Below are 10,152 nucleotides of genomic sequence, written 5' to 3'. Positions count from 1 at the left end.
TCCTATTATGTGGTGGGAAGATTTTATTTTATTTATTTTTAAATCTGAATCTTTTTTACAAACCCTTTATGAAGACAATCATTATGCATTTCAATGTATATTGCTGTTGAACTGTTGTCAGTATTCTGCTCTTTAGAAAAGTCGACAAATCATGCCACTAACACCTTTATTCCTTAAGTTTGTGAACTCACAGAAACTGTGCACTGATTATTTAATCCCAGAGTATATGACTATCAAATTAGGTCATAAAATGTAAATCGGTAGCTTCAGGTCCTTATAGGCTATGGACATTATGCTCCTGTTGATAATGTAAAAAACATGCAAGTGAGACAAGACAGACATTATTGGTAAGCATTTTAATTTAGATTTAAAGGTGTTTACATCTAAACAGAAGATGTATTGTCAGTTTCTAAAAGTTCACATATAATTAAATAGCAAGAATATCCAACACCACATTAAAATGGAACAGGTACATCCTGCTCCCATTCTTGTAGTGTTGAATAATACACTTATAATTTTGTGCTTAAAAAAATAGTAACCTATATGAGTTTCAATATATTTAAAATAGTTTTCCAAATAAAAGGAAGACAAGATATACACAAACAGTCAAGTTCATCTAAAATGGATCTGTACAGCAGAGCAATTGCTATTATTCTACTGGCCAAAAACAACGCTTGATAAAATAATCACAAAATTGAAGAGTTCCTGCCGCAATAATCTCCCTGTCAAAAACACTTCATTTGATACAACACTTTAGAGCTGTATCAGTGCAAGCCCTGACTATATTCATTCTTCTTTAAAATGGATAATAAATAACCAGAAAATCTTTTTTATTAAGAAATAATATATTTTTGTAAACTAGATTTGAACACTTTTTTTCAAACTAAAATTGGTGAACCTCACCTTTATTTTAGAGAGTAAAAATACCTTGACTTACAAAATGGCGTAAAAGATCAGAAAATTTGGTTTGGCTGTAGATCAATTTTGTGATAAGGAATATCACCTATTAAGAAATACAAATAATCCTATCTTCTTTTCTCTGGTAAATGAATGCTAAAACAGTGAGGACCAATAAGTGGGGAAGAATCTGAAACAAAGTTTGGAATTAAAGAGGGCCAAAATAACTAAATAATAATAATAATAAAAAGTATTGCCTAACAGTTTCTAAAATGTACAACATTCCAAAGAGTCAGACTAAGAGAAAATAACAGCAGCCTATACAAACATACACAAAAACACAATTAACCTCCAGGCTCAGGCATTATCTTGCAGTTCTTCAGTTCACACCTCTGCCCTGCTATGCTCAGTAACTAACACTTACTGTAGTATTACTGTATTTATTATTGTCACATTATTATTACTATTATTATTAGAATTTTTTTTACTTTGTTACACTTCCCTGAAAGGAAATTAAGTTTGTCATATGGAGTAAAAGCAGAAGAAAAGGCCATTCACTATGGTTGCCATTGGCACAAGTAACACTCCACTCATCCTCTATAATAAGTCCTCCATCACCTCTCCTTCTTGGCACATGGTTCCCCTAAAGTCCAGGAGAAATACTGCATCAGTCCCCCAGAGGTCACCCCTCCCATACTGACTGTTCACTGGTCAGCAGGTGAGGACTGAGGAACAGTCCATATTTTTGTTTGTTTTTCAATTGTAATGCGTTAGATGTCCCTGTGCATTTGAAGTAGTACATTCAGAAATATTAAAAGCAGTTTGTAAGGAAACTCTGACACCACGAGTCTCCTCACCAGAAAAATTGCTTCTCCATATCCACCAGCCTTTAAGTGCTTCATTTTCCAGTTAAAAGACGATGTTAAGGACGATGAAATCTAGGAACAATAACGGACAAGACCACATAAAAACACATATCAATGGTTAGATGCTTTGCAAAAAATAAAATAATAATCTTTTATGCATGTAAAAAAATTTACCTTGTGTAAATTCGGCTCTCCTCATGCACTTCCATTTCAGAGCTCTTAAACTCATTGAGCTCTTTACGAATAGCAGCCTAAGCAAACAGCATATACATGTTTAAGAAGATAACAAATGAAATGGAAAGCAGAAAGAGACTAGTAAAATATAAAATGCAAGGCAATCTATAGTGCCTTGAAAAACTATTAATAATAAACAAACAAATGTGTGTCTTGTTGCTTTATCATGTTTATCAGGTGGCATGTATATTTCTGTTCTTTTAAGTTATGCAGATGTTAATGAGATGCATGTGAGAAAAAGCTGTTACCTTGTCTGCAGGAGTGAGTTTGGTCCATGGCTTGTCAGCACGGCGGTCATAGTCCTGGGCGCTTGTGACTTCCACATACTCGTGGAAACGTAATATTTTTCTGGCCTGTAGTTCGGCCACTGTAGGGCGTTGACTCAACTGAATAGTGTAAAAAAAGAAACTTTTTTTTCTCTGCAAAGCTTTTTCATAACATACCACATTAGAGTTAAATCCAATTTAGAATGAACACAAGATGGTTTATATTTAATTGTAATTTGTTGTTAAAATGATGTTAATAATATACTGCAGGTTAACCATAACGTAAGCATACTGAAACAAACCTTTCTGGTCAGTCTGCGCTTGATCTCCCTGACCTCTGCTTGTCTGTCTGCTTCATTTTTGGCTGGGGGGAAATGAGACACAATATCAGCACAACAGCACTACTATCAATTACATTCCATGTGGTTTATTCACATGCAAATTAACAGGGCAATAATGACAACATTGCATAAATCACATTACAATACATTAAACCAAAGACAACAATATCAAATATAAGTACTCTGATGAAGTGCAAAAAACAAAAAAAGATCTACAAAAGTATTTTGATCTTCTTCCAATTGATTTACTGTGTATATAGGAAGGGCAGTTTAATTAGTGCAGTTAGAGTACCACAAGCTATGCCTTGCTTGTTGAAGAGCAAAAAGAATATAGTTCACTCATGTGATTAATAGAATATAACACAAAAGTAAAGAGAGCATCTTTCAACCTTAAAGCGAACACTCTGGGAATGAATAAATGAAAAAGAATGAATAAGTAACCAATTAAAAGAGAGAAAATGGGAGATCAAGACGGAATGGAAACAGGGAAATCAAATTAAATGAACAAGAATGAATAAGTAACTAATGAAACAAGAAGAACAGAATGGAGGCAGAGAAAACAAATCCCTATGAAATAACTGGACTATAAAAAGTACATAAAAAAAGAGAGGCTATTTACGCTGGAGTATGTTCCTCTGTTCCAATTCCTCAGCAGTAGGTCTCTGGCTCAATCGTCTACAGACAAAAAATAAATGAGATATCAGCTTATTCTTTATACTTTGCACAACATACTAAAATACATTGATATAAATAAGTATAAAATTTAAATTGAGTAAATATTCATGTTTAACATTAGCTTACAGTACATTTAGAGTTTTTCCAGTGTGCTAATCTCTTATTTTCTATATTTGCACATTATATAAAAAACATTGATGTAAATAAGTGCAAAACTTAAATTCAGCCAATTTTCATGTTTAACCTTGGCTTACATTCACAGCTTTTCCCAGTGTACTATTGTCTTATTTTCTATATTTTGCACAATAAATAAAATACACTAATGTAAATAATAGGGCTGTCAATTTAACACATTAATTTAGTATGATTAATTATGTTAAAAATTATGTTTAAAAAATTAACGTAAGTAATCATTCCCTTGTACCAATATAAAGAATATTTCTACCATTCAGTACCAGTCAGTAGGTGGCAGTAAGCACAATGCGCAGCTGTACGGGCAACAAACCACACTTACTGACAGCAGACAGCACAAGATGAGGACGGATGTGTTCTTGCGCATAGACAGCTTAAGCGAAGTGCAACTCCGAATGCAGGAGTCTTGAGCGTGTTTTTCTAAAGTTTTAAAATACATTTAACTTGACACATCTGCCTAAAACGCTGTGTTTAGGATGTGACACAACCAAAATGAGACTCCAAAAGCGTCCGTCTGTGCACATGCTTAGAAAAGCTATTATAATAAGTCTACCTTGGACAGAATGATGAATTCAATTGCAAAATGGAAATAAACAATATGGAAATAAACAATATTTTGCCTTCTAAAACCACTTTTTATATAGACTTATCCAGTTTTTGTCAACATTGTACCCCTACAGCTCCATCAGTAAGGCTGAAGTACCCCTTAATCGACATAAAACCAAAGATGTGTAATATATCAGACTAAATCAATGATAATATACTATATATATACTAGATTAATGATAATAATGTTTCAGGTATATTTTAGTTATAATGTCCATTTTGCTTACATAGGAAAGAAACTGTCTTATAGGGAATGCTGTTAATTATACAGGGGACTTTCTAACTTTTTACAAATTTAAATTTATCATTAGTTTTTCATAATTTTAGTCAAATTTGTTCTTTTTAAAAATTTACAAATTCCATGTATTCCATCAATAAATGTGTCTTGGAATTGCATTTATTATATTGCATACATATGTTTTATTTTTAAACGCATAATTTGTGGCATTTACAAGTATTTACACTGATAGGTAGAACAAGAGCTAAAATGGTATTGTCTCTTTAAGACTACCGGCGGTAGTTCAGCCAGTGAGCACACATTAACGAGAGAGAATACGCACAATTTCTTTTACTGCTTCTTTTCTTCCCTGCTTGTTTAATCATAATTAATGTTTAATTTTTGTTGTTTTGATCAATAAACTGTAAAGAACAGAATGGGTATTAAGAGAGACATTATCCAATAACAAATGAATTGTGTGAATGGATCTCATCTGTGGATACATTACACGGGATAGAGTCAAAACATACTTTTACTCTCAACACGCAGTGAAAATATCTCTGTGCCAAACTTCACATAGAGTAAAAAAATTGGAAAAAGGACTGTTCAGTCATGATTAATTGGAAAACCGATATGTACAGGTGCATCTCAATAAATTAGAATGTCGTGGAAAAGTTCATTTATTTCAGTAATTCAACTCAAATTGTGAAACTCGTGTATTAAATAAATTCAGTGCACACAGACTGAAGTAGTTTAAGTCTTTGGTTCTTTTAATTGTGATGATTTTGGTTCACATTTAACAAAAACCCACCAATTCACTATCTCAAAAAATTAGAATATGGTGACATGCCAATCAGCTAATCAACTCAAAACACCTGCAAAGGTTTCCTGAGCCTTCAAAATGGTCTCTCAGTTTGGTTCACTAGGCTACACAATCATGGGGAAGACTGCTGATCTGACAGTTGTCCAGAAGACAATCACTGACACCCTTCACAAGGAGGGTAAGCCACAAACATTCATTGCCAAAGAAGCTGGCTGTTCACAGAGTGCTGTATCCAAGCATGTTAACAGAAAGTTGAGTGGAAGGAAAAAGTGTGGAAGAAAAAGATGCACAACCAACCGAGAGAACCGCAGCCTTATGATTGTCAAGCAAAATCGATTCAAGAATTTGGGTGAACTTCACAAGGAATGGACTGAGGCTGGGGTCAAGGCATCAAGAGCAACCACACACAGACGTGTCAAGGAATTTGGCTACAGTTGTCGTATTCCTCTTGTTAAGCCACTCCTGAACCACAGACAACGTCAGAGGCGTCTTACCTGGGCTAAGGAGAAGAAGAACTGGACTGTTGCCCAGTGGTCCAAAGTCCTCTTTTCAGATGAGAGCAAGTTTAGTATTTCATTTGGAAACCAAGGTCCTAGAGTCTGGAGGAAGGGTGGAGAAGCTCATAGCCCAAGTTGCTTGAAGTCCAGTGTTAAGTTTCCACAGTCTGTGATGATTTGGGGTGCAATGTCATCTGCTGGTGTTGGTCCATTGTGTTTTTTGAAAACCAAAGTCACTGCACCCGTTTACCAAGAAATTTTGGAGCACTTCATGCTTCCTTCTGCTGACCAGCTTTTTAAAGATGCTGATTTCATTTTCCAGCAGGATTTGGCACCTGCCCACACTGCCAAAAGCACCAAAAGTTGGTTAAATGACCATGGTGTTGGTGTGCTTGACTGGCCAGCAAACTCACCAGACCTGAACCCCATAGAGAATCTATGGGGTATTGTCAAGAGGAAAATGAGAAACAAGAGACCAAAAAATGCAGATGAGCTGAAGGCCACTGTCAAAGAAACCTGGGCTTCCATACCACCTCAGCAGTGCCACAAACTGATCACCTCCATGCCACGCCGAATTGAGGCAGTAATTAAAGCAAAAGGAGCCCCTACCAAGTATTGAGTACATATACAGTAAATGAACATACTTTCCAGAAGGCCAACAATTCACTAAAAATGTTTTTTTTATTGGTCTTATGATGTATTCTAATTTTTTGAGATAGTGAATTGGTGGGTTTTTGTTAAATGTGAGCCAAAATCATCACAATTAAAAGAACCAAAGACTTAAAATACTTCAGTCTGTGTGCATTGAATTTATTTAATACACGAGTTTCACAATTTGAGTTGAATTACTGAAATAAATGAACTTTTCCACGACATTCTAATTTATTGAGATGCACCTGTATACCCATCCCTAATTTTATTTTATTTATTTTAAGCCATACATGTGATTATATATATATATAATCTACCAGTCAAAAGTTTTGAAACAATAGACTGAAATGTTTCTCATGATCTTAAAAATCTTTTGATCTGAAGGCGTATGCTTAAATGTTTGAAATTAGTTTTATAGACAAAAATATAATTGTGCCACCATATTAATTTATTTCATTATAAACTAAAATGTAATTAAAAAAAAATATGTTTTTGAAATTGATGACTTGGACCAAATAATAAAGAAAAGCAGCCAATAAGTGCCCAACATAGATGGGAACTCCTTCAATACTGTTTAAAAAGCATCCAGGGTGATACCTCAAGAAGTTGGTTGAGAAAATGTCAAGAGTACATGTCTGCAAATTCTTGGCAAAGGGTGAGTACTTTGAAGATGCTAAAATATAAAAAAGTTTTGAATTTTGTTTAGTCACAACATAATTCCATATTGCCATTAATGTTATTCCATAGTTTTGATGACTTTACTATTATTCTAAAATGTGAAGAAAAACAAAACAAATTATAATAAAGAATGAGTAAGTGTTTCAAAACCTTTGACCAGTAGTGTATATACATTTGAAGTCAGAAGTTTACATACACCTTAGCCAAATACATTTAAACTCAGTTTTTCACAATTCCTGACATTTTATAATAGAAAAACTCCCTGTCTTAGGTCAGTTAGGATCACAAAATTATTTTATATCACTACTATATTTTAAGAATGTGAAATGTCAGAATAATAGTAGAGAGAATTATTTATTTCAGCTTTTCTTTCATCACATTCCCAGTGGGTCAGAAGTTGACATACACTTTGTTAGTATTTGGTATCATTGCCTTTAAATTGTTTAAATTGGTTCAAACTTTTTGGGTAGCCTTCCACAAGCTTCTCACAATAAGTTGCTGGAATTTTGGCCCATTCCTCCAGACAGAACTGAGTCAGGTTGGTAGGCCTCCTTGCTCGCACATGCTTTTTCAGTTCTGTCCACAAATTTTCTATTGGATTGAGGTCAGGGCTTTGTGATGGCCACTCCAATACCTTGACTTAGTTGTCCTTAAGCCATTTTGCCACAACTTTGGAGGTATGCTTGGGGTCATTGTCCATTTGGAAGACCCATTTGTGACCAAGCTTTAACTACCTGGCTGATGTCTTGAGATGTTGCTTCAATATATCCACATAATATTTCCTTCCTCATGATGCCATCTATTTTGTGCACCAGTCCCTCCTGCAGCAAAGCACCCCCACAACATGATGCTGCCACCCCCATGCTTCATGGTTGGGATGGTGTTCTTCGGCTTGCAAGCCTCACCCTTTTTCCTCAAAACATAATGGTCATTATGACCAAACAGTTCAATTTTTGTTTCATTAGACCAGAGGATATTTCTCCAAAAAGTAAGATCTTTGTCCTCATGTGCACTTTCAAACTGTAGTCTGGCTTTTTTATGGCAGTTTTGGAGCAGTGGCTTCTTCCTTGCTGAGCAGCCTTTCAGGTTATGTCGATATAGGACTCGATTTACTGTGGGTATAGATACTTGTCTACCTGTTTCCTCCAGCATCTTCACAAGGTTCTTTGCTGTCGTTCTGGGATTGATTTGCACTTTTCATACCAAACTATGTTCATCTGTAGGAGACAGAATGCATCTCCTTCCTGAGCGGTATGATGGCTGCGTGGCCCCATGGTGTTTACACTTGCGTACTATTGTTTATACAGATGAACGTGGTACCTTCAGGCATTTGAAAATTGCTCCCAAGGATGATCCAGACTTGTGGAGGTCCACAATTTGTTTTCTGAGGTCTTGGCTGATTTCTTTTGATTTCATGATGTCAAGCAAAGAGGCACTGAGTTAGAAGGTAGGCCTTAAAATACATCCACAGGTACACCTCCAATTCAGTACACCTCCTATCAGAAGATAATTGGCTAATTGTCTAAAGGCTTGACATCATTTTCTGGAATTTTCTAAGCTGCTTAAAGGCACAGTTAACTTAGTGTATGTAACTTCTGACCCACTAGAATTGTGATATATTCAATTAAAATTGAAACTATCTGTCTGTAAACAATTGTTGGAAAAATTACTCATGTCATGCACAAAGTAGATGTCCTAAATGACTTGCCAAAACTATAGTTTGCTAATATTAAATCTGTGGAGTGGTTAAAAAATGAGTTTTAATAACTTGTGTGTATTTAATGACCTAAGTGTATGTAAACTTCTGACTTAAACTGCATATATATATATATATATATATACACACACAAACACTACTGGTCAAAAATTTTGAAACACTTATTCTTTATTATAATTTTTGTTTTCACATTTTAGAATAATATTAAAGTCATCAAAACTATGGAATAACATAAATGGAACTATGGGAATTATGTTGTGACTAAACAAAATCCAAAATAAATCAAAACTGTGTTATATTTTAGCATCTTCAAAGTACTCACCCTTTGCCTAGAATTTGCAGACATGTACTCTTGACATTTTCTCAACCAACTTCTTGAGGTATCACCCAGGGATACTTTTTAAACAGTACTATCTATACACACACACACACACACACACACACACAGATCAGCCACAACATTAAAACCACCTGCCTAATATTGTGTAGGTACCCCTTGTGCCAAATCAGCGCCAACCCGCATTCTGAGATGCTAATATTCTCACCACAATTGTACAGAGCAGTTATCTGAGTTACCATAGACTTTGTCAGTTCGAACCAGTCTGGCCATTCTCAACAAGGCATTTCCATCCGCAGAACTGCCGCTCACTGGATGTTTTTTGTTTTTGGCACCATTCAGAGTAAATTCTAGAGACTGTTGTGCATGAAAATCCCAGGAGATCAGTTCAGTCCCTTAGTCTGGTAGACCGTTGGGGCACCACACAAAACCGAACAACCAGGTTCCTCCATTCCTCTCGATTCTCTGTCTTTCTCAGGGAGTTGCTCAATGTCAAGCCTGTCCACTCTCGGATGTTGTTTTCCCACCTCTTTCTCTGCCTGCCTCTCTTTCTTTTGCCTTGTACGGTGCCTTGCTGGATTGTCTTGGAAAGTCCTGATGATCTTGAGACATGCCCGTGCCACTGCAGTTTGCATTTTTTCACAGTGGTCAGGAGGTCCTCATGATGTCCAATGGCTTGTCTGATACTTTGCCGTATCTTTTCATTGGTGACATGATCTTTGTATGAGACGCCAAGGATCTTTCGGAAGCATCTCATCTCTGTGGCCTTAATCCTTTTCTCTAAGTCAGCTGTTATGGTCCATGATTCACAGGCATAGAGGAATATGAAGATCACTAGTGAGTGCATCAGTCTGATCTTTGAGCTGAGTGCAATGTTCTTGTCACTCCAGATGGGCTTCAGTTTTGTCAGCGCTGCTGTTGTCTTCGCTATCCTGGAGAGTACTTCAGGCTTCGATCCTTCATCTGTTACAATTGCCCCCAAATACTTAAAGCTGTGGATTATTTCCACCTTCGTACCATTGACTCTGATGTCAGAACTGAATCCCTTGGTGTTGTTGGTCATCAACTTGGTCTTCTCTGCACTGATCTCCATGCCGTAGCCTGTAGCAGTTTTGTCGAGACTTTCTACTAAGCTTGCAAGCTCTTGTTCTTTTC

General features: G+C 35.9%; 1 protein-coding gene across 7 annotated transcripts in view; it reads right to left on the bottom strand.

Annotated features, from left to right (window-relative positions):
* Nucleotides 1–341: 341 nt before the first annotated feature.
* LOC127454107 (phosphatase and actin regulator 4B-like) overlaps nucleotides 342–10,152 on the bottom strand; it is a 72,082-nt gene continuing 62,271 nt past the window's right edge. For all 7 annotated transcript variants that reach the window (XM_051721075.1, XM_051721076.1, XM_051721074.1 and 4 more), the window contains 5 exons: nucleotides 3,224–3,279; nucleotides 2,566–2,627; nucleotides 2,246–2,383; nucleotides 1,938–2,014; nucleotides 342–1,835 (listed from right to left, as the gene is read on the bottom strand). In XM_051721075.1, coding sequence (XP_051577035.1) covers nucleotides 1,820–1,835; nucleotides 1,938–2,014; nucleotides 2,246–2,383; nucleotides 2,566–2,627; nucleotides 3,224–3,279 — 349 coding nt within the window. In that variant the 3' untranslated portion in view covers nucleotides 342–1,819. The remainder of the gene's footprint in view (nucleotides 1,836–1,937; nucleotides 2,015–2,245; nucleotides 2,384–2,565; nucleotides 2,628–3,223; nucleotides 3,280–10,152) is intronic.

This window comes from Myxocyprinus asiaticus, chromosome 16 (genome assembly GCF_019703515.2).
Source record: "Myxocyprinus asiaticus isolate MX2 ecotype Aquarium Trade chromosome 16, UBuf_Myxa_2, whole genome shotgun sequence".
NCBI classification, from domain to species: domain Eukaryota; kingdom Metazoa; phylum Chordata; class Actinopteri; order Cypriniformes; family Catostomidae; genus Myxocyprinus; species Myxocyprinus asiaticus.
Note: the sequence above shows the minus strand (reverse complement) of the source record. Positions and strands in the feature narration are given on the sequence as shown.